This window comes from Parasteatoda tepidariorum, chromosome 9 (genome assembly GCF_982258835.1).
Source record: "Parasteatoda tepidariorum strain Cologne lab strain chromosome 9, Ptep-v5.0, whole genome shotgun sequence".
Lineage (NCBI taxonomy): Eukaryota > Metazoa > Arthropoda > Arachnida > Araneae > Theridiidae > Parasteatoda > Parasteatoda tepidariorum.
Window position 1 is genome coordinate 18,540,374 of NC_141763.1, and position 25,894 is coordinate 18,566,267.

Consider the following 25,894-nt stretch of genomic DNA (forward strand, 5'->3'; position numbering starts at 1 on the left):
ATTCATATATATATATATATATATATATATATATATATATATATATATATATATATATATATATATATAATTTTTTTAACATTCACATTTTTAAAGGCACATTTTGCACCCTTGTATTATGGTGCGTGTTTTTTCGCGGATAGAGTGTTTTCTCTAATATAATTAGTATAAAGTATAAAATATATTAAGCTGGGACGCTAAATAGGATTAGGGCAGAAAGATCGAGCAAAGAGAGCTTAGCAAGTGAACAGTACTGGTGGTTAGCATGCGATAGCAAGCAGCAGACAGAGCCCACAATCCCCCCCCCCCCAAAAAAAAGTTTTGGGCCACTTAATACACTAAATATTGTATTTTGTTTGAAACCATGAAATTACTGTAGTTAATATAAGTAAAATTTTTACAGGATTGTCGCACTACATACTTAGAAATGGGCATATTTAACACCGATGAAAACTATAAATTTTGCAGAAGACAGGAACCATTAAGAACTATTACAGCTCTTTCAGATGTTGAAATACGTTTCAATGCTTATTATGGATCGAGGTTTCAATTAAGCTATGAAATTAGTAAGTTACCAATTTTTGATACTACGTTATTGCTTTATAAGTCTCGAAAAGTTGAAATTCTCCTTAGGAGTTTACTCTTCGAAATAATGAAACAATCATAACTTTTTACTTTCTCTCTGAGGGAAAAGAGCAGTTCTCGGAGAGCAGTCCTATACTTATTTTATTACAGTTAAAAGCAAAAAACGTGGAAGTTATTGATACTTCTATCTTCCCGGAGAAAAAAGCTATAATGAAATGATTTTCGTACCTGATTTTGTTCTTTTTCTGTCATCATATATATATATATATATATATATATATATATATATATATATATATATATATATATATATATATATATATATATATATATATATATATATATATATATATATATAACGTCGTTGCCGAGTGGAAGGATTAAAACAGGTCTTAGATCGGGAAGGAGGGTACAAAATTTATTTATTAATTATTAGACATGAGCAGTCATGGGAGTGAGTAAAAGTGCACATGAAAAGTGGCGCTCCTTGGTTATATGTTAGGGAAAATCTTGCAAAGTAAAATCCGTAAAATGTCTTAATTTAGGGAAAGAGGGAAATCTTAGTAGTTGCTATTGGTTTATGAAAGAGATCGCGCGTTTCCCACACAAAGCAAGGGAAATATGTCCTGCTCTTAATTAAATGCATACTTGAGCCAAAAATAGATTTAAGAACAGGATGTGGCTTTTAAAAGTGTGAGAAAGTATTTCGACTAGAATAATTAATTAGGAATAAAGTAGGAGTTGTTTTATAGCAAAGAAACTAACATAAAAAGATTAATTGAAGCTTTTTATGTTACATCCCCCTTCGCCAAAATTGTTTAATTAGAATCCAAAAATTTTGAAATTATCCATTTGCAAAATCTTCCCTATGGTAGAAGCACAATTAAAATAATCAAATTTGTAATATTAACAATATATAAAAGTAATATAAATTATAAAACATTCACATATGTTCTCATTGTAAAAAATTTAACACAATCAAAAATCTGTAGTAGCATCATCGGCAAATTTAAAATTTTCATTTTCAACAGTTTTTTCAGTTTCAAAAGTCTTTTGTTTAAAAATCACAACACAGCTTTTTCACTATAAGAAGTATTCTTCATAAAAACACTATTTAAGTCAATTCTTCAATCATGATGACAAAAATTTATAAGCATTTGTTAGAAATGTGTAATTTAAAATGTAAAACACAAAAAACATTTTTACTGGAAAAATTTCAATCTGAAATTAGATTTGAGTGTTGTTTACCTTTCTTGAAAACAAAATAGAATAAAAAATCTCACAGTGGTTGTTATTCTGAAGACCAAGACTTTAGTATTGTCTTTATTTCACTTTATTTATTATTTACCTGACATATTTATCACTTTAATAGCAAAATATCCGAAACTTTTTTTTTTTTTTTTATGTCCAAAAATTTACTTTCTATACCCTTTTTTCTTTTCTTTTTCTCTCTTATTCTTCTTTCTACTTTCTTTTATTTTTCTTTTCTTTCTTTTACTTTTCTTTATATTTATTTATTTGTACTTTTATTTTCTTTCTTGGTATTTTTATTGCAATTATCAACCAGGATTTCAGGAAATATGTACAGACAAATTGCTTTTATAAACAGAAAAGGTGATCAGTCTTCTCAGATTTTGCATTACAACCTGTTTAACAACAATCACTAATTGAAATCCAAAACAAACTTTTAAATTCAATATGGTATTAAGGTAAATCAGTTTTTAATTTTTGACTGATCTAGCTATTTTCCTTATTTTTAATCTGAAGTGCAAGTTTGGTTAATTTGCAAATTACCTTTTTTTTCTCTTTTATATCTTTCATTCTTTCTTTTTGGACATAATTTTTTTTTTCAAAAATTTTAGTTTGGATATTTTTTAAAGTAATTTTTGTGCAGAGATCTTAATTGGTAATTTAATTTGTCACAATTGTGTGTTAGGAAATTCAAATATTTTCATTTCTATTTTAAACGTTTTAAGTGCATTTGGTTACTAATACTTTTCAATTTGTGTTTGTTCATTTTCCTATCTGTATGCTGGAATTAAAGCTCAAAAATAAAGAAACGATTTGTTTATGGAAATTACTGAGCTACAACAGAGCTATGAACTAATTACCAACGTTGGACTAAAGCAATAATGTCTGGTTTCACATTTCAATTGAAATTCTAAAAACAAGTATTTTATTCATGTTTCCAAATTTTTTGATTAGTTTTGACATTTCTTGATTTAATTTTTGCCACACCGAAATTGCATTCATATATCTAAATTAAATTTCAATAATTACTGCAGTTGCATTACGAAGAGAAAAAAAATTTAAATGGCATTTTCATTTAAACCCTAATCACTGTAAAACAAAAATATAATTTCTACTACTCAAAAAATCATAGAAGCTGTAACACATAAAACAATATGAAAATAACTTCTCGAAACACTTTTCAATCAAATAAATCAATTAACTGAAAATAAAAATTTAAAGAAATAAAAATTTCAACAGTAAATACTATCAATATATAAAAAGTAGTTTCACTTTGAAACATCAAATATGGGAAAAAATTGAAATCATAATCATTTAAGAAATTGTTTTATGAGAAATGTAAAAAAATTAACACAAAAGGATACATGAAAAAGTTCGAATTAGTTCAAGATATTTTGAAAACTGCAACACCAGAGATGAAACATGATTTGAAAAAAAATTTGTTTCTTCCGATTCCAAAACACATTTTGAAAATCACAACATCAGTTGTGAAAGTTTTTTTTTGTTTCTTTAAGAGGAATCATAAATTAACAGCAATAGTGACGGAGAAATTGAAGCTTATTTTTCTTTTGAGTAGGAGGGAAGGGAATGTCGAACATCTAAGTAGACCATCGTAAATCATTCGGGGTGTGAGAACAATTATTCATCGACGATAAAATGCAGAGCAGCACTGGGAAACTTTGCGTAAGTCACTTGTAAAGGAAAGGGATTGGATTTCAATAAAAAACATTTTAATTATCAGGAGTTCGATGCAGTTTTTCTTTTTAGTCCAAGGAAAGAAATTGAAGCTCAGCTTTCTAGTGGTCTCAGGAACGTAGACAAAATATGCAGCATAGACATATGGAAAACCGATGATCGTTTTGTTCCTTTGTGCGTAGGTATCATTTATAATAAACAAAAAGTTTTGAAGAGTTTATTTTTTTGATGAAGATACTGGATGAATTAATTATTGCCATTAGTTGTAGGAAAATTTGACTGCTTATTTACCAGCTGTTCATTTGAATAAATGATTTGAAGTTATTCCATATTTTTGATGTACCCTCTTCCGAAGTTGATTTATTTAATTTCAAATGAGAGATATTCCATATCGTTGATGTACCGTACCCCGTTCCCGACCGTTTAATCCTGGCGACTTATAACGTCGTTGCCGAGTGGAAGGATTAAAACAGGTCTTAGGTCGGGAAGGAGGGTACAAAATTTATTTATTAATTATTAGACAAGAGCAGTCATGGGAGTGAGTAAAAGTGCACATGAAAAGTTGCGCTCCTTGGTTATATGTTAGGGAAAATCTTGCAAATTAAAATCCGTAAAATGTCTTAATTTAGGGAAAGAGGGAAATCTTAGTAGTTGCTATTGGTTTATGAAGGAGATCGCGCGTTTCCCACACAAAGCAAGGGAAATATGCCCTGCTCTTAATTAAATGCATACTTGAGCCAAAAATAGATTTAAGAACAGGATGTGGCTTTTAAAAGTGTGAGAAAGTATTTCGATTAGAATAATTAATTAGGAATAAAGTAGGAGTTGTTTTATAGCAAAGAAACTAACATAGAAAGATTAATTGAAGCTTTTTATGTTATATATATATATATATATATATATGTATACAGTCAAATCCCGCTATAGTGAACTTTCAAGGGACCGAAATTTCGGTTCACTATAACCGGGAGTTCACCATATCCGTTTCGCAGGCAATTTAACTAATGGTTCCTAAACTCCTCCCTTTTATTACACATTATTTGAATAAATGACTGAAAAATATTATGTAGTAGCAAAAAATGTGTTATTTTTCATTACTCTTCGTCTTGCGTACAAATAAAAATTAGTAATCTTCAGCTGATGAGCAATCCTCAACATCAGATATGGAAACACTTCCCGACTCTCAGATAATTTTTCCTGAATTTGTGTTATTCCTCTTTTTAAACCTGTCTAACCTGCCATTCGAACACATAAAATTAGTCTCTATAGATGGTTTTAAAAATCGGTATATGTATTTATTTTGAAGTAGAAATTTCAAAATTATTACAAAAAGAAAATGGGGAAAAAATCAGTCGAAGACAGAAAAATGTTCATTATAACCAACTTCCTCACTTTTTTTGTTCACTATATCCACTAAAAATGTGGTTTTGTTTACTATATCCACGTGTATAGCAAGGCACGGGATCGAACATTTCATTCACTATATCCGGGAGTTCACTATAAACAGTGTTCACTATAGCGGGGTTTGACTATATATATATATATATATATATATATGTGTGTGTGTGTGTGTGTGTGTGTGTGTGTTACGGACAATGCAATTGCCCGTTGTGTTATTAGTTGATTGAACAAATTGCTTGAAATAGATGTGTCTTGAGAAATTCACGAGAGATAAAAAAATAATTAGCCTTTTTGATATTCTGATAAATGTATATAATGTCCCGAAACTCGACGTCCACCTCCCCAAAGTCAGCACAGACTGTCGCTAATCTCCTTAGCTTCAAGGGTGAAGTAGGGTCGAACTTGGTGTTATTGAATGAATGCATCTGCTGAAACTATTTTGTGTCACTAATCTTTGAAACTATTGCGTGAAACTAATCTTCAAAAATACTGTGTGTAACTAATTTGTGAAACAATTATGTGTAACTAATTTGTGAAACTATTGTGTGTAACTAGTGTGAATTTTTAATGTTTGATTTTTTCCTTTTTTCTCGAAATATTTGACTGTGCCATACTTTTCAGACACCTTATCATCCATCTATAGAATCGGACTAGATATGTCAAAATTATGATAAAGCTTTATACAAATACTCATGTAAGAAACCCAAAGCCTCAAAGTCATCATAAATCTTTTCGGAAATCTTTTAAATAACTTCTCATCGAAAAATGGCAATTAAAAAAATATCCTCATTAATTTAGACTCAACAGTACAAAGTCAATTTCAGTACAGGCAAATTTGCTTTTACCTACAATTTTTTTCTCTTCATTATTCATTTGAGAAAAGGGAAAAAATTTTGTGCGAAATTGTTTGAATATCTGGTCTAATTAAAAGCCTTATTTGTTTCATATTCAAATTTGTTTGCATTGACTGTCCGTTATTTTGTTACAGAAGACGTTGAATGTTCTCGTGTTGACAGTTTCCATTGCACACCTCATTCCTGCATTCCAAAGTCACGTGTTTGCGATGAGGTTATGGATTGTTCAAATGGAGCAGATGAAACTGGCTGCGGTAATCGGAAATATTTATTTAATTTTGAATACAATACTTGAAATAATTTTCAGCCATTAAACTGTCAGGTGATAAAATAAATGTATTCAAAACCTTAATGGGGGATTTACTTATCACAAAACCATCTATATATATATTTCTCTTACACGGCACCAAAAAAAAGCCTCATTACAACTCCCCGAATGGCAACGTTAGAAAATCGACCAATGATTACTGCTAAAAATGTCACGTGGCAAATGTCACATGCGGTGGCTCAACATATAGCGCTTTTAAAAACGGAAACAATAACCAGAGTGAGCATTATCAGGTTGTTCAATTCAGATTCATGCCCTAAAAACATGATAATATTTAATTCAAATTCAATTAGGAATTAATTAGGCTGACCTTCTCCATGACTATAAATAAGTCACAAGGTCAGACTTTTGAGAAAATCAGTTTAGTATTGACTAAACAAGTTTTTAGTCATGGACAACTTTACGTTGGCCTGTCAAGAGTCATTTGACAGCCTTTCAGTAATTGCTCCAAGATGCCAAATCTATAATTGTGTTTTCAAAGAAATTCTAAATGCTTAGTGTTAATTTCTTAGAGCTTTGCAGAAAAAAATGTTTTTTGGAAAATATTTAATTGAAACTTCTATTGGCAGTAGGCAAGGGGAACTGCCAAAATCAAAACTCCCCGATTAGAAATGCTGCATGGCGACCTCCACGTGGTATTTCTCGGGTAATGCTAACAGCCATGCATTTTAATTTATTGTATGTAAAACATCCTCATTTTGTTCTAAAATGTTATGTACTTTATCACAAATGTTAATTAATATAGAAAATAATTTCAATAATGCTGATCACCAAAAAATATTTCATTTGGCGATAAAATAAATTTTTGTGTTCCTGAAAATGAAAGAATTTTTGAGGGTTATTATCTCACAAACAAAAGTTAGGGTTTATATTTTTAAATAATAAAAATTTTTTTCCAAAACTTTCAGAATTTCTAGCATTAACTAATTTATTATACACATTTAGTTGAATTTAGGTGAGTAACTGCAATATTTGATAATTTTTTTTGCTAATATGTTTCTCAATTAGCTAATGTTTTGATTTTTTTACCATGTACAATCTAAGTAGCTAATATACTTCTTTAAAAGCCAATAAGAACATTTATAGAATTCTTCTACATAAGTACAATACTATGTCTTTGATGATAATATACTATGTCTTTGTGCTAGAACATTGTGTTCATTGGCGAGCGAGCGCAGCGAGCCATGGTTCACGGCGTGAACCACATTGGATTGCGCAGCAATTCTCGGGGGTTGGCAAGCGTCAGCGAGCAGGGGGCGGAGCCTCCTAGTATTGAAATATTTTATGCATTTGCTGAGAACTCCATTAATATTATAATTTTTCATAAAATTTTCTGTTAAAATTAGACTAACACTGTTAGGAACACTTAAATATCTGTATTTTATGCTGTTTGAAGAGTTACAAGAAGCATTTTCACAATGAAATATCAACAAGCAGCATCACTACTAAGTCAGCCAATCAAGTTCGATACACGCGCAAGACGTCACTTGCTGATATCCAATTAAATCTGATCCAAAATTTGATTCAGCGTGATAATAAAACCAACTCTTAAAGCTGTAATATTAGCACGCCATGCACAATCACTTTATTAGACAGTACCATGTGATAAGTACCCAACTATCCTAAAGAGTCCTCTTTATTTATCTCTCCACTTGGAGCAAAGTTTCTTTTCATAAAGCTCCAAAGTTTCTCTTCATAAAACTTGTATTCCACGTCAAAATCATATTCACTCTCTCAAGCACTGTTTAGTTTTTCTTTCTTTATTTTTACAATAATAAACGAGGTTACGACAGTTTCAAACACCATTTTTTAAAATGTATTTCAAGTAATTAAATGAGCCTTAAAATTGCAATTTCAACTGCAAAATTTATTATCTTTTATTTTACTTTATTTTCCAGAAGTTTTCTGCACATTTCTTGTGAAAACTCTTTATGATACAGACAATCGCATTAAAAAAATTAATTTAGGGTAAAAAAATGTATACAAGACAGGATAACAACATCGAAACCTATTTGATTGTCAGTGGTTGCTTAAAAATGCTTCTAAATGTCACCTACAAATTTTCTCAGTTTCCTACGGAATAAAACAATATTTGATGTTTTCATTTTCACTTTTATGACATATGGTTTGTCATATTTTGAGAACTCTCTTTTTTCATTCAATCTTGAATATTAATTTGCGAACTTTATTGTGAATATTTCATTGTTTACAGGGATTATAATGAATCAGGGGACCTATGTAAGTCGACGCATAAATTAAAATACGCAGAATTAAAAATTAAGCATATTAATAGAAATTCAAAGCAAAAACTATCATTTTGATAGCGTAATAGCATTTTTAACTTGGCATATGATATTATTGATACAGAAAATAATTAAGGTAGATATAATTGAGATTAAAAATAAACTAAGTTACAAAAGTTTAAAAAAAACTCATGCTTTTTATTCACATCTTGATGTACACGAATGTATAAAATTCTTTCCTTACAGCTAGGCATGTAAATAAAATATTATGTAAGAGAAGGAATTTCTTCATATAGCCTCCCTTAGAGTTTTCTAATACAAGCCATCATATATTAATGCATTTAAACAAATAAATGAATAATTTTGTTTTAAAAAAAAGGTGGGAAAAAACGACGTTTAACAGATAATTTATGGTTTTCTCGATGCATTAAGGAGCTATTTTAACATTGCATGGAGTAAGAATGAACTGTAACTATACTGAAATGACGTATCAATAAGGCAGGAAAAAAAACGTATAAATGAGAAAAGTGTAAACGGTATTTTGCAATATATACCGTCTTGCATAAAGTAAGGATAATGATTACAGAGAACACTGTTTCTGTTTGTTCTAATAAATTTTCTTTCCATTTTTAGCGACTGGAATCAATAGTGTGGAGGGTATAGCAGAAGCTCGTAAAAAAGCCATTGTTTGGCTGAGAAACAGGAAATCTCCCTTGAAGGGTTGGCGAGAAAACACAGTGAGAGCTATAACAGCCCTATACCTGGCCGAAAAGTCCACATTTAACAGTCGGGAACTTCAGGAGGAATTAATGGCAAAGCAAATAGAACTCGAAACTGCAGTGTCGTTGTTAAAGTAATATGCATTTAAATGTTATTACAATATTATTGTATATATATATATATATATATATATATATATATATATATATATATATATATATATATATATATATATATATATATATATATATATATACATATTTCTGCTGGTAATAATTAATTTAATAGTTTCATTGCAAAACCATTTCGTTTCAAAAGCAAGCGCGTTTTTTAGGAATATATTCCCTCTAATTTTTTATCAAACAATTGTTATTATGACAATTTTATATTTTCCACGATAACTACAGATTTCTGCTTACTTTATGTAAATTTATGCTTATTTATAAATGTGTTACAACACAAATTTTTTTTATTTTAACACAAAAAATGATGGCAACTATACACTAAAATATATTTTTACAGCGTACTTATGGCGGTTTGTGTGATTTAATAGCTGTCGGACAGATTTCGAATAATTATTAAATCTCAATACATAAAGAACTTTTACAATACCGCGGACATCTTTTACACTTATGTTAAATTGAAATAAAAGCCTTGGGCTAAAACTAGAAGAAAATTGGTTAATATATTGTCTTAAAGCAATTAAGGTGCGAGGGTTATAGGGGGAGGGTGTTGTAGAATTAGAATATTTATGTATTTTAGCAATTAGAAGATACCAGAAACTTTTCATAAAAATAACTTTATTTATTTTCTTCATAAACAATTAAAATTCTAAAAGCGTTAACAAAGTAAAGTCAACCATCTAAGTAAGTAGTAGCGTCATCAATACGTCCGGACTTGGCTGGTTAGATCAGGCACACATCTCCAGGTGAGGACTGAAGTCGAAGTGGAATGCTGACCAACGGCGAGCTGCTTTTTATACTCGTTGAGTGTAGGCGCGCGCCGTTCGGGAAAGCTGATTTGCATTTGGCTGATCGGATTCTTCCAGCCGCGTTGCATTTTAATGTTGCATTACTTCTGTGATGACGTTCTGTGTGATGAAACCACGATATAATTGTGTTGTGCATTCGGCTTGGTTTTCATTAAAATTCAAAAGTTGTACAAAACAATTTGGAAAGGTGACGAAGCTGGACGCCAGATGTGGCTTATTATCGTTCGAAAATGGTTCGATTTAACATCTTAATTAATTTGCAGCATATTCGATTTGCTTAATGGATCAAAGTAGCGATAATTATCCCTCAAACTGTAGCCATTTTTTACAGTGCATCACTAATATTGGATTTTAACACGCTAGTTACAGAAGCGAGTACTTTAAAATCTTAGCCATACAGGTTCAAATTTCTTGCATGTAAATTGCCGTAACTTAATGTACTCTATTATATTTTTAATCAGAGGTACAGTTTCTAACCAGTTGCTGAGCATGCACATCAACGCTCTTCTGTTGACATGCCAAGATCCTCGACACTTTTATGGAAGGGATTTGGTCAAACTGCTCAAGGACCAGGTGAAAGAGTCCGGAAACTTTACTCACCCTTCTGCTTACTTGGCTCTCTGCAATGCGAAGGAAGAATGGCCACACAGGTCGACATCAGACATTGTTTCAATATTGAGCAGTGATTCTGAATACAGTTTTATTGGAGGTAAATTTATTGGTGGATTATCAATTGCAAATCATAATTTCAAAATCAAGACAATTATTTGAAAACCTCCATAACATTTATTGTTTGACTGTTGACTAATCTGATAAAACAAGTTTTCATTACAAGCAAACACTTTTTTCTCGCTTTTTATTAAATTTCAGTTTTGGATCAAGCGCATTTGATGTCCAGCATTCCTTATTGAGCAATTTTTGATTTGTACTGACTTATGAGGTCTTTTTTAAAACTCCAGACGCATCTGAGTACAGATAAATGTGCGTCTTTTTCCCGTTACTTATTATTACCAAAAATTATTATACTGAAAACATTTTAAAATTTATATTCCCATTTTATTCCGTTAATAGGTCCCTAAACTTATTATATCTTTTCCTAACTTGAATTATATGCCCAAACTGATGTAATCCTTGCACGTGCCTAAACTGATGAGATCCTTTTGTAATGTGCATTATATGCCGTGAATACCTTAACTGATGAGATCCTATCCTAACATGCATTATATGCTGTGAATACCTTAACTGATGAGATTCTATCCTAACGTGCATTATATGCCGTTAATAGGTACCTTAACTGATGAGATCCCTTTCAAACGTGCATTATATGCCGCTAATAGGTACTTAAACTGATTAGGTCCTTTCCTAATGTGCCACAACTCGATGACATTATGCTAAATGAGATTCAAACTTTGTCATACCCTAATACATCTCACAATTTTATTACACTTTTCTGATAACCATTATAAGAAATCTAGAAATCTCGTAAAATTTTAAATGTGAATCATAAAAGTGAGTATTTTATTATCAGCCAAAAACTATAAAATCTAAAAAAATTTTGCTTTTTTATAATATCTTGAACACAAATAACTCTTTCAAATACGTATGATTGGTTACAATAACTTAATTGTAGTTTATTTGATTATTGGATTTTTGACGCTTATGCAAATTATGTTATTGAACCTGTTCCGACCGGGACTGAATTTTAACTTTGTATTCGAAAGTGCCTCTCAAGCACCTACCGCTATGAATGTTTAAATTTGTACAACTTAATCTTTAGTAACCACTTTATTCAGTTGTTCCGTTATACCTAACTAGACTTCTACGCATAACTTGTATACGATCATTTATCGTATGTGCGAGTCCAGCCGGGAATTGCTTGAATAATAAACAAGTCAAGAAATTAGACACAATATAATTTAAACTCCGAAGAAGGATTACGTGAGCATCACCATATATACTTCTAAAGAAAGACATAATTATAAACACTATATATGAATAGCCAAACAAATTGAGTGTTAGCTTATTCAGGAGACCTAGCAAAAGCACTACTGCAGATTCCCATATAATTTCAAACAAGGAACTCATTCACTATGTTAGAAGTCACAATCCAGTTACGAATTTCCTTCTCTTGGACAGTATTGTATCAGATAAGTTTAACAGATATACCCTATATTCTTGACCAGATATTTCCAAAAAGGGGAATGGACCAAGGGTGATCAGTGGTAGGGAGTATTTCACCAACTAATTTTTAATTTAATTGTGCCCTACAGCTGTTTATATTTCTAAATTATATATCTTATTTTATAACTCGTACTATTTTTTTAATTATTAAATCATGACTAAAGGCCTGGTTTCTTAGGACAGTTCGGCGTTACAACCCCTGATTGGACAATTTGTGAGTTAAACATCATACACCATCGAACGCTCAGCTTGAACGACGATTGACGTCCGAATCAACTGCAATTCGATAACAACGTAACGTTAACGGCAGAAACAATGGCGGGCAGCAGCCAACAGAGCATTGAAATCAGCCAAGATTTTGATTTTAACATTAAACATAGCTTCTTCCTCTTCTTCTTTATTTAACTAAGTTAAGTTATAATGTGTTTTTTCTTGGACAAAGCCATTATTTGTTATTTGTTCTCTAACGCACTGGTCGACAGTAACAAAATCAATACAAATTCAAAATAAATATTTGTTTACGTTATTAACGCATGCGCAATGCGAGGTAATGCCTACGTTGGACCGACTGCTCACACTGAGCTAACAAAACAGTATTTTGTTGGCATCAGCGGTACGTCAACTTTCCGCTGACCCCCAGACAAGACGCTTGTCTTAAGAAACCAGGCCTTTAGTCAATTATGCTGACAGATACACTAGTCGCCAATTACAATTAATATTTCGCATACCATTAGTCTAAGGTTCCTAAGGGTATGTCTCAAGAGTGAGTGAAGTCTCCGACGGACTTAACATGTTATCGATTCTAACACATATCGAGTCAAGTTATTTAGTAGCCTCCAGGTACTATAAACATCGAGTTTCATCTTTTAAACTCCCAGTTGTAGCTCCCATTTTCTTTTAACCATTTAAAGGAAATCGTGTGCGAAAGGTAATGAAATAAAGGAAGTGAATTTGAAACGTAAGGAAATAAAAAGGGGATAATTAAGTTTCTCATAATATGTATACAATCCAATAAATGCATACTGTTTACTGATTTGAAAAAAAAATCAATTCAGTTATTATTAATAATAACAATTAATTTCCACATAGTTCATCAACTTGTAAATAAAATAGTTGGTGGAATAAAATTGATTAAAAAAAACTTGTTTACTTAATTTTGCAGATTTCCAAGCATTTGCTGTGATGGCTGTTGCATGTTATAATGAAACAAAATTTTTAAATACAAATGCAAGTGCTGATTTGTTGTCTGTGTATCAAAAGACTATCAAAGATTTCAAAGAACATCAACTTCCAGATGGAAGTTTTGGTAACGTCCACGCAACAAGTCTAATTACTCAAGTAATATACATTTTTGTATATTTATAATCCTTAATTCATTACTTATTAACACTTTCATAGGTACAATAAGTTTATTTTTATTAAAGAAAAGTTTAAGTTGCAAAATAAATTTTTATTAAGCAAGATTGTAAATAATTCAGTTTCGTTTGCTTAATATCATTAAATTGTAAAATATAATTATAAAGCAAAAAGAAAAATAAATAGTAAAAAGAAGAGTGTAATAAACAAACCTCCCACCCCCCACAAAATTTATTGCGAATTTTTTTTGCTTTTTATGTCTTTCTGACACTATCTTTGTGAATTAAATTTTATTTTCTCCTTGTAAAAGAATTATCTTGTAGTGGTGCGTGCATATCAGTGATAATGAGAAATAATGAAATAAATGAATAAAGTATAAAAATAAGAAAAGAAAAGTATAAAAAATATCAAAAACATAAAAAAGAGTTAATAGAAAGTCATTCTGTTTGCAGGGTTTCTAATAGCTCACGAGCCTTCCAATACCCAACTCCCAGGTGCTCAGCATTCATTAGGGCGACCTCTTTCGCATAATACAATTTAAGTAGGGAAAGTACAAGAAAGTCATGCCCAGTTGCCAACCTATAGGCAACAACTGCGTTCCGTCTTCTGTAATCTGGAATCTTGTTCAGAACCACGCCTTATCACCAATTTGCTCATTTAAATGATTCTCATAGTTCTTATTGACGTTATTTTTAATTATATAGCCGGCCAGGTGGCCGAGTGGTTAGCGTGTTTGACAGCGATGACAATGGCTGCGGATTTCGAATCCCGCTCAGGGTATGGATGTTTCGCTCTGTGTCTTGTCCTCTGTTTTGTGTGATGTGTTAATGTGGTCATCTATGGTAGTGTGTCGTGAGTAATATTGCTCACCTCCGTGACTTAGGTTCACAGAGGCCCACTGGGTAACGTTAAATGGGCAATACTTCCAGGATCTTCCGAGATCAAGAACGTAAGTCCAGTATCTGCCGTTAAAAAAAGAAAATAATTATTCTGTTTAAAGAAGTAAAAAGGTATTTCTCTCTGGACGTACTGCAAGCTCCTTTTTTAGCTGGGAGATCAGCCGTCTCATTTCCATATAAACTACCATATTCTTTTTTCGGCTCCCTAAATTCTCTTTACAGCTTTTAATTCTATTGTGAATCTGAGAAATCTAAAGATCTAACTGCTTGGATTGATGAGATGGAGTCAACTAATACAATAACATTTCCTAAGTCCTCCACCCTTGACAGAAGTTGTTGAGTTATCGTTCTAAGAGATTCAACTTCAACTTCAAGCGGAGTTGTGTTTGGTCTTAAGATTAAATAAAAAGAAAACAAGTGCCGTATATAAAAGGTTAAAAACCAAATCGAACTCAACAGGAATTAGAAAAACTGCTTTTAGGATAAATGTACTCGTAAACTACCAATAAAAATGCTTCTGTTTCAGCTAGAAAAACCACTAATTCACTACTTTTGAAGATGTTTCTAAAAAGTGTTTTACCTATTTTTTTTATCCCTTAATAGAAATGTTTGTTTTTGGCTTCGTATTAAAATCATTCTGATAATATACATTCCACGGAATACACTATACTTTCTAATAATGCGAATAGGTATACATTATGCTAAGCAAAACAACATGAATAATTCTCAAATAGATACACAGACATTGACATTGTGCGTTAGTTTCGTTTCTATAAACAGGAGTATTCCTCAAAGTGAAAATACAAAGTAACACGCGTTTGTCTCTTGACTTTTCTCTCGCCTGTCAATTTGTCTTTTAACAATGAGGAAGTTTTTTTTTTAACAGAACCGAAACTATAACACTATGTTCATTTTCGTGTATCGGATTATGCTTTATTAGTGTTAAATTTTTTATTTTTATTTCCGGAATGAATGTTTGCTTTTTTAGAGTCTTTTAGCGAGTGGTCAGGAACACACTAAAGACTGGAAACTGAACGAGACACTCAAATACTTGATGAAAGAATTGGAAAGTTCGAATGCTGACTTCCTCGCCTACTATCTGACTCTCCCGATTTTGAATGGAAAAACTTTAACGGACATTCGGAGTTACAACTGTTCACTAACAACAGTGGATCCAAGAGGTGGGTGTTGAGTGATTCGTAAATTAAGATGGGGGATCTTAGACATCATTTATTTATTACTTACCAACATTTATTTTAAATAGCAAAAAGAGTAACATAAAAGACAATATGGCGTAAATTTAGTACATCTAAAAACCCACAACGCAATTTTTCTCAGTTATAAAAAGTATCTATCATCAATGAAACTTGCTCCTTTGCTTGGAGAGTGTTTATGCACTCCTCGAATTCTTGATTCTCGACAGTGAGTGTTAATCTGTCGGGGTCACAAAGTTTACCAAGTTTCTATAACAAATCAGTACTTCTTGGAGTACTGGATCGGAGATTGATCGTACTCTGGTTCAGGTCAAAATTACGATCTGCGGATAGATATGAAAAAATTTGACTCATTAGTTTTGGATACCTTTTTTATTAATTTAACCCTTTCGCTACCACCGGGACATATATGTCCCGCAGGCAGTTTCAAATAACCCTATGGGCTAAGTATGCTTTGTATTATTATGAATGCATGTCCCACTGGTATTCCTTGATATCACTGACAATTCAGTGTAATTTTCTCCCAATAGATGACAGTACAATCCTTTCCCAATACATTTTTCCCTCCCAAAAATTTATTGCGCGGTATTTTGTCCTGTCTTGCCGCCATTTTGAGCACTGTGTGATGGAAGGAAAGGCATCGAAGCTTATGCTGAATGTGGGCGATCACTTGCCAGTATAAAGTTCCAACTCGCAGAAGATGTGTATGATGTGCCAAAGTGAAAGACTAAAAAAGAACAAAAACTGCATGTACAATGTGCAAAAGTGCACTTTGCAAAGACTGTTTTGCAGTATACCATACATGAGTGTTTATTATATCCTTATTATAGTTTCATTATATCCTTATTGTATCCTCATTATATACATATTATTATATCCTCATTATATCCTTATTATAGCAAAATACGTGTAAATAAGTAAAAGTAACTTAGCTTTTCACTGCATTCTCAATCATTATTTCAGTACCACTGGGACGCATGTGTCCCACGAAAAAATACCAATGGGACATATATGTCCCACTCATCCCTCTCCCTCTGGTAAGTAATTTTTCCCCTTTTTCAGAATTTTATCGATATTTGCATTGTAACTGATGTATTTAAGTACTTATTTGATTTTTTTCTCAGAAAAAAAATTGGCAGTGAAAGGGTTAAATTTCACATGATGTTCAATGTAGTATTATTAATTAAATATTATTCCTAAATTTAAAAGAATTTGTTTTTCTGTTTGTAACAGTTACTTTGTGCATTTAATTATACATTGAAAAAAATTGTTATTGGCTCAAAACAGTGCTTAGTTGACACTATGTTTTACTTTTTTATAAAGATAAAAGGGGAAAAACAAAGCTGAGTCTTATCTTACCTTCCAGCTGTCATAAAAATACACTTTTTCCATCATTTGAGTGAGTGATAATTTAACAGTTTCTTTCTTTCTTTTTTTTTCAAGCAATGAAATTTATCTCAAGATACTCAAGAGTTTTGTGTTCTTAATGCGTAGCCACTAATTTTCTCTGACCTAATTGTTTTTATTTCTTGCTGTTTTTCAGAACAGCTAGAGTTAGAAATGAAGCACCATACGGGATCAAAAATACAAATCCAGTATTCTCTGTTTGTGGGCGACGAGAAAGATATCATTCATACCATCCATTTGAAAGTGCCCTCGACTTTCACAGCTTTCCAAGTGTTGCAGTCCGCAGAAGCAGAAGATCCCAAGTATAAGTGAGTATCGTACAAACTGGACAATCCGTCTCATCATGACTGTTCAGAATTTTTATAACAAGAATAAAACATGTACTTTTAATTCATGCAACATTCAAATAATCGGCAGTAAAATGAAAACCCACTGCAAATTGAATTGAGTTTGTTTTGGCACTGAAATTGTGACATTGAATTTGTTTTACTCAAAACTAAATGAAATAAAGATTTAGTACATTTATCCTTCTGGGAGACGATCGATTCCAACCTTGTAGAAACAGGTAGGTCTCAAGCAGATTCACGACCACACCCAATTTTGTTGTACACTGTCCAAGAGATACCTATTTAAACGAATATCCTCCTTCGGGTCACCTAAAATGTTAAAGTCACGAGATGAAAGATCTGGTTACTACGTTGGCTGTTGAAGTGTTTTGCAGCAAAGTTTCTGAGATTCCTCAGGTTTTTCCGGAAAACAACAGCATTCCCTGTCAAACCAACAGTAGGTTTTATGTCTCAAATGGCTTTTTCCAGACAATGTGCATTCCTCGTTGAATATTTCTGCCACCCGAGCAGGCATGTCTGTGATATGTATAGCTCGTTCACCAGGAGTTGGCACTTGGCTCCGCCTTCATCACGTGGTATGCGACGATACTATTTCGCTATTTTCGGGAGAAGATTGTGAGCAATCCTGAACAATCTTGCTATTTGGTGATCATTTGGCAAAAATATTTATTTCGCAAACTTCATGTGCATTTTTTTAACAATAAATATTTCGTAAATTTGATGATATTTCGCACCATTTTTTATGGTATTTCTCTCTTTTGAGTGAATAGTTTGTCCTTTATGAGACATTTTGCTGGGAGAACAGCAGTTTTTAAATTTAAACTATATTTAATTAGCAAGTGTAACAAAAGGTACAATAGCAGATGATAAAGTGAAGTAAGTGACTGGAAATGTGTTTGGTGCGCATTAAGGGTTGTCTCATTTTCAAAAGCGGAGATGTTTCTCTTTTTACTCCCGCGCTGAAATGAACTCTGCGTCCGAGGAGGTGGAGCCAAGTGCCAACTCCTGGTGAACGAACTATAGTTTACACTGCAAACATGCGACGCGTTCAGCCATCTGTGATTGCTTTAATTACCAATGATGGACGAAAACAGTTTCCACTGCACTTGTCTCCGAAAAAAACGTGTAAACATGCAAATTTTCAGAACGCACTTCTCCTAAGTTACAGTATTAATGCGTGACAACAGAATTTAGAGAGGAATGAGTTTCATGGCGGATGCTAAGTTCAGCATCATGTACAGTCTTCATTTTACAGCACCTCTTTTTAAATGTCAGGTGTTTCGTAACATTTGAGGAAGGAACACAAAATGATGAATCCTAACTATAATGTATTCTTATGATGGTAAGGATGAAGAAATGCGGTGTTAAAATCATTTACAGATCATTTGCTTGTAAGAGTTTGAAATGGATTTTTTTCCTCTCATTCCCAATTAAAAGATTGCGCAACCTTTTTAGGACAGCATCAATTTTATAACTACCGAAAAATATGATGTTGGTTAATAGAGATTGCAACTGTACGTTATAATGTGTTCAAATAGCAATTTTATTTCAGTTTTCCCACCAAAGAAATTCCGCTCTCTTTGTAAGCTCAGAATCACATAAGTTTTTACGTAAATTGTGTACAACATATTTGTTAGGAATGCATAAACCGTAAAAAAAGCCGAAAATTTGCTTAAATGTAAAACAAACTGTATGAAAATGACTAATATAATGAAAAAATACCCTATGCAAATAGCTGTTCCAAAACTGTCTTCTAAAATTTCATCTGTTACTTGTTGTTTTACTTGAGTTATTTTCTCGTAATTTTACGGATACGATTCTTCACTAAACTGGTAGAAACAGGTGCAATGTCTATGTGGACCTGTATTCACCGATATGCATCTGAAATGTAGGTAAGAAAAAGATCCTTATCCGTACTTTTATTAAATGATCTGTAAAAAAAGTTTTTTTTTTATTTCTACGTACGAAGCGCATACTCAAAAACTATACAGTGAAGGAAATTTATACTCATACATAAATTGCACATTAAAGAAAAACTTATTATATCTATAGTTGTTATCCGTATTGAATCAATTGGTTTCTACATATCGTATAACTTCCTAATTAAAAATAATTATAATTTTTACTCTAGATTCCAATGGAAAAAAGTCTTTGATAAAATAGATGTGTACAAAGTTGCTCAAATATCGAACGATCCCGAAATCGGAAAATTTTGGCTGTTGTTTCATGGGACAGGAAAAACAGATGTTCTCAATCATTCTTTTACAAGTAATATGAGATTTTCTATTAACTATATTTATTCTTTTTCTTGGAAGCAGGGCTGATTGTGCTCCGGAAAAAATCCGAATTTCAGGATTTTTCGCTAACAGTGATCCGGAAGTTTCCGGAGATCGAACGTCCAGACGTTTCAAAAAATCATTGATCACAGAAGTTTCCGGAAATCAAATTTTCAAAGGTGGAACTTAAAAACACAGTTTATTTTATTTGTTTGTAAGGGAGATATACTTTATAATCTTATATTCATGATTAATATTCATTTTTTATCAGTTAATAGTTGTTATAATCATAAACTCAAGAAAGAAAGACATATTTGTAAATTTTTATTACTTCTCCAGGTCATCATAGGTATGTGTAAAATTTTAATTATATTTTAGGTAAACTAAGAAATATTAAGAGGAAGAAAAAAAACCTTGTAAAATTTTTTTTTCTAATTTTTCAATTTAAACCGTTTTTTTTTTTTTTTAACTCAAGAAATTTTCCGGAATTTTGACTTGGACTCACAATCACCCCTGTGGAAGTAAAATGCATTCCCCTCATACTCATATGCATATACTGTTTGCATGAGTAGTCATCTATAAACTAATTTTATAAATACTTTCCACTAATTTATTCCCATTTCAAAATTTTTTTCTGTTTTTATGTATACATTCGTATGGTCATGCTTTAATAATTTTGAGTTCCACAGCATCTTGTAGCATTTATTGTGATTCTAGCAAACAATAAACCAATCTACTCTACTTTAAATGATTCGGCTCCTACGCAGGGATGAAATTGTACTTTCAATACTTTCTCAAGTACATGGTTACACATTATTTTGGTTACAAGTACATGAATAAAATATGGAATATAAGGAGTATATGTATTTCTAAAAAAATACTTTAATATCCTTGATCTATTTTTGCTTTTTAATCCTTTCAGGTACGGAGGAATAAAAACGGATCCACTTATTTTTTACAATAATATAAACCTTTAAAATTGAAAGGCCTTTTTTTTCTAATAACACTTTGGGCATTTTCTAAGGCGAAGAACGAAAGTTCAGTGCCAGCCATTATTCAAAAAATAATTAATTTGCTACCAATTTATCAAACGTTTTTCAGAAAAAAAACCCAGTTGAGATCCCAGCAGATTGTTTTCTGTGGTACATTAGAGTTCTGTAAAAGTGTTAAAGGGGTTCCGAGAGTTCAAGACCCGCAAAGATTTTGGAACTTTTAATTATATTTAAATCTAAACAATAAACCAATATTTATTTAATAATTTGGTTGACTTAATGAAATTATTTAAGCTAAAAGACAAATAAGAAAGAAGCTTTTGAGGACACCTTTTTGAAGAAAGAAACACATAATTTTTTATTAATAATATAATGAATTAATTATGAAAAGACATACATTTAAAATTCTCGCCGGACCTTTCAAAACAAACTAAATTTGTTAATAAAAAATATGTTTCCCCAAAAAGCATTTTCAACTTTGATAGCAAATCTTTTCAGTTTTCATTTAATAATCATAATTTGATTATCATAATTTGGCTAATTTCATTCGTTTTCGGTTTATGTATGTACACCAAAAACCAATTCAGTACTAGAGTAGATAAAACTCCTGGTCTCCGAATTTATCTGTATTGGAATTTACTGAATTGGTTTTTGGTGTATGTACATACATAATATCTATAAAAAATATCACAATTTGGCTTATTTTATTTGTTTCCAATTTTTGTATGTATAGCAAAAACCAATTCAGTACTGGGGCAGACAAAGCTCTCGGACTCTGAATTTAGCTATAGGACATAAACTCTAAATTAAGATTATTGGTAATAAAATTTAAAAAAAAAATTCGTTTAAATTTATTTCATATTTTATAATCGGCGTTGAATAGCCGACCCAATTCTGAGTTTATGACCATCAATGTTAAAACCCGTAGTTTTGTAGTTTTTAACTCAACCCAGAAGACAAAGAAACTCCTGGATCAAGCATTGGAGCAAACTTCCCTTTGTGGAGGATTTTTTGATGTAACTAACCTGCATTTATGTTACATGACATTTGTGTTTGATTTTTAATCCATTGGAATCGATTTAATTAAATACTAAACTAGGAAGCAACAGCCAAATTAAAAACTGGTAGCAAGTTTTTGATTAAAGATGATTGATTTTTCCTTTTAGTTAGTCGATTAGTTACCATATCAAATTTGATTCTTACCTACATTATCATTTATATGATGTGTTAGTCATCAATACATCATTTCTTTCAAAATGGACCGATAGAAACATACTATTGTACCAACTTTTTACTTATTCTAAATAAATGCGAGATGCCATTGGGTAATTTATTTCTTGAAATATACACCATATCCATGCAACACCTGCTAGAAGAAAGAAGGCCTCAGCACGGTTCAATTTTGCAGTTCGCAACGAGCATAAACTGCGCAGTGGATGAAAAATAAGAAAGATGTCACTACGTTATGACTACTGAAAGATCAAATTCCTTGTTTGTGGTAACCCGTGCTGAGGCCTTCTCTTTTCTAAGAAGTATTGACCCGAGTCCTTAGGCAGTAGGTATGTAAGGATGGTGAAAAAGGTCGTAAAAAGCAGTTAGTAATTATTATTTTATATTTTCCTAGGTCCAGATCAACTCAAACTAGAGGATGGTAATCATCTTGTTCTATGGTATAAAAGTGTAGATGTTTGACTTAAATCTGCTGCAGCCCAAAGGATTACTTTTAAAGAATTGTACTGGGAAATAATCTCATCAAAAAGAAGAAAATGCTGTGAATTGTTTTTGTAGTTCAAAATTAAAAATAAATTTGTTCTGAAACTAAATAAGTTTTCCTAAGTCTATAATAAGCAAAGCAATCTTCAATCGATTGCAACAAAGTGATCTTTAATTCTTTTAAGTGTTCAGTTATTATCTTCTACATTTGAAGAATCATTCAAAGTTAAATATTACACATTATGATCTGATTACTTTTACGAAATAATTGTCTAAGTACAATAAAATTATGCTTTTTTGAGAATTCTGTTTTTATTTTTGGATTTTTTTCTACTCTAAAAGATAATGCTAGTATATTATTTGAATGTATATGTACAATTTATTTTCAAATTAAAACAATAGCTTCTGTATACTTAAAATTTAAACATATTTTTTTACTATAATATGCATATTTACATTTTTCAACATTTATTGAGAATGTTACTAAGAGCAATAATGTACAGTCTGGAAAAAAAACGTCCTGCAGTGGACTGATTGTTAAGACACGGTTCCCAGCAGATCATCGAAGTCAAGCATCACTGGCTGCGGTCAGTGTGTGGGTGGGTGACCACTTGGATCAGCCTGCGTAGGGACCGAGGGTGTGCGGCATTGGTCCTCGTTAAACTGTTCTACCGCAAAGTGCTCGACTTCGCGTGCAGGTCGTCGGGCTACCGAAGCGGAGGGTGCCATCCCCTCTGCAGAGGATCAAAATTGTGATGGCATGTCTTCGGATCATCTTCAGGGATGTTTCCCAGACCGTCGCAAATAGCCCATTGTGCAGCTCTAGTGCGACGTAAATGAACAACTACTACTGAAAAAAACGCAAATCCTTTTAACTTATGAACTATTGCTCGGATTTGTTGTTACTGTGGCTTATTATTATTCAAGGTCTAACTGCAAGCTAGACCATGTCCAGGAAAAAGTCATATATAATAAAAGGTGTAGTTATAAGGTCCTCATGCAAAAGGCCTACACAGAGGAGAAGATGCTCTGGGGAAGCCAATGTTGACGCGCACTTGGTGCACGGACGATAAGATTTCTGTTCATTAATATGTGCAAGGTATCAATCTACACTATCTGATCAAAAGTATCCGGACACTCAATGGTATGGACTTAGAGCGTCCTCAGGCTCATATTAATATGACGTGGGTCCCCTTTTTGCATCGATGACAGCCTGCACACATCTGGGCAGAATTTCCATCAGTTTTTTTTAAATAGGAAATGACTTCCATCACAGTTGAAGTAAGTGCTTGCAGAGAGGATGGTCGGTTTGGCTAGCTACATAATCTGCCCTCTAATTCATCCCAAAGGTGTTCTATGGGATTTAAATCTGAGATCTAAGAAGACCAGTTCAGTTTTTGAACACCCGTTTCGTCAAACCACGTCTGTGCAAGCCTCGATGCGTGAATGGAGCAGTTATCCGGCTGAAAGAGTAATTGGGTCTTCCCCAAAATATTGCCGTTGAGTTGGGAGTGTAGCATTGCCCAGAATGTCCACATACATCTCAGAATTCATGCTTCCAACCACAGGAACAAATGGTCCCACGCTAAACTACGAGTAACACCCCACATCATTATGCTACCATACTGGATGTCCGAATACTACAACTGGATTTCCGAATATTTTTGGTCAGATAATTTATGTATATGTCCACTGTAAACGAGGGGGAATATGCTAATTTTTCCGGGAAAAAACGCATTTTTTCCGGAGAACCATAGTAATACAATTTTTTATAAATTTAGATTTAACATCCCGATGTAAGGGGAGGAAAGGTAGGTGAAATAATGATGGGTTGGCTTTTATAGTTTGATTACTACCATGGTAAGACGTTTTGATAGTCTAACGTTCATTTAGTGAGTTACATTTACTTTTATATCTTTAAAATTATTCGTTAAATTATAATAATTATTGCTCTTTTCCTTTAAAAAAACTTTCAACTTCTACTAGATCAAACTAATTAAGAATAAATAATTTTTAGAAATTCTTCTATCTGGAATTGTCGTTGAATAAAGAATTTTACATTTGAGTGCAAAGATTTTTCGATTCACTAAAAAAGTTTTCAAATCATAGTGAAATACATAAGTAGTGAAATTAACATCGAAGGGACTGTAAACACTACATTAACATTAAAGGGAAAATTATCATTTAACTTTCGACAGTTCGTGTCGTTTGTGAACATTTGCCTTCGACGTTTTGTGTTTCGTAACTTAAAATATCGTCTGTAGTAAATGAATTAGCATATTTGAGGTCACCTCCTTGAATCATTAAGAAAGATTCCTAGCATGTAAAGATCCAATCATTAAATCAAAAGTTGTTCTAACTTTTGATCTAATGATCTGTTCTTTAATGATGGGTGTTGTATATTTATCTACCATTTAATTTATTTTTCAGGGTGATCCGTTTTTTTTGGTGCACTGTACATAGATTCATAGCTGCTGTTTTTATTTCATAACCGTTATGATTTTGAACCCAATTCAGAAGACAAGGGAACTCCAGGATCAACTAGTTGGATAAATTTGCCTTCGTAGAGGACTTTTAATGGAACTGACCCGCATTTGCGTTACACGGAGAGGAGAACCTCCCACGGTTAGTCTGACGACAAGACTACTCTAACCCGTGTAACCGTCTACCACTGAGAATATTTTACGTCGGCAATGTGGTAGTTGAGAGCCGGGTGCGGAATTCGAATCAACCCGGTCCACCTCATTGGGAGACGTATGCTCTATCCCCTGAGCCACCATGACTCGGCTGCTGTTTTTAAACTTTTTGGTAAAGGATATAATAAGTGACAACCACTGGCAATAGGGTGACTGGGGGCAATAAAGCTCAGGGGATAGAGCATTCGCCTTCTAGTGAGGCTAACCGGGTTCGAATCCCAGTCGGTACGAATTCCGCATCCGGCTTACACCTACCACAGTGCTGACGTGAAATATCCTCAGTGGTAGACGGATCATGGGTTAGAGTCCCCTTGCCGTCAGGATAACCGTGGGAGGTTCTCGTGGTCTTCCTCTCTATGTAACGCAAATGCGGGTTAGCTCCATCAAAAAGTCCTACATGAAGGCAAATTTCTCCCAATACTCGATCCAGGAGTCCCCTTGTCTTCTGAATTGGGTTCAAAATTACAAGGCTACGGTGTTGAACATTAGTGGTCGTAGACCCATAAAATAGGGTCGGCTGTTCAACGACGGTTATGAAATAAAAAAATAAAAAATAGGGTGATTGAATATGACAAACCGTGATTAAAAAATTGTCCGCCAGTTGCTATTCTACACTGATTTTTCTGCAGTGCCCATGGGCATTTTATGCACTTTTGTGAAGAAAAAAAACTAGTTTTTATTGAACGATTGGAAATCCTACTTTGTGTTACTTTTTTAGAAATACGGAAGTATTATGAATATTTTA

The 25,894-nt window shown here is 32.5% G+C and overlaps 1 protein-coding gene across 2 annotated transcripts in view; it reads left to right on the forward strand.

The window, feature by feature from the left end:
- LOC107444638 (uncharacterized protein CG3556) overlaps positions 1–22,566 on the forward strand; it is a 35,830-nt gene extending 13,264 nt beyond the window's left edge. The window contains exons 3-11 of one of the 2 annotated variants that reach the window (XM_087150975.1): positions 404–566; positions 5,921–6,040; positions 8,991–9,210; positions 10,530–10,777; positions 13,412–13,587; positions 15,493–15,685; positions 17,262–17,433; positions 19,604–19,740; positions 22,365–22,566. In XM_087150975.1, the coding sequence (XP_087007101.1) occupies positions 404–566; positions 5,921–6,040; positions 8,991–9,210; positions 10,530–10,777; positions 13,412–13,587; positions 15,493–15,685; positions 17,262–17,433; positions 19,604–19,740; positions 22,365–22,432 (1,497 nt within the window). In that variant the 3' untranslated portion in view covers positions 22,433–22,566. The remainder of the gene's footprint in view (positions 1–403; positions 567–5,920; positions 6,041–8,990; positions 9,211–10,529; positions 10,778–13,411; positions 13,588–15,492; positions 15,686–17,261; positions 17,434–19,603; positions 19,741–22,364) is intronic. The other variant, XM_087150976.1, reaches the window with a different exon arrangement.
- Positions 22,567–25,894: the final 3,328 nt, after the last annotated feature.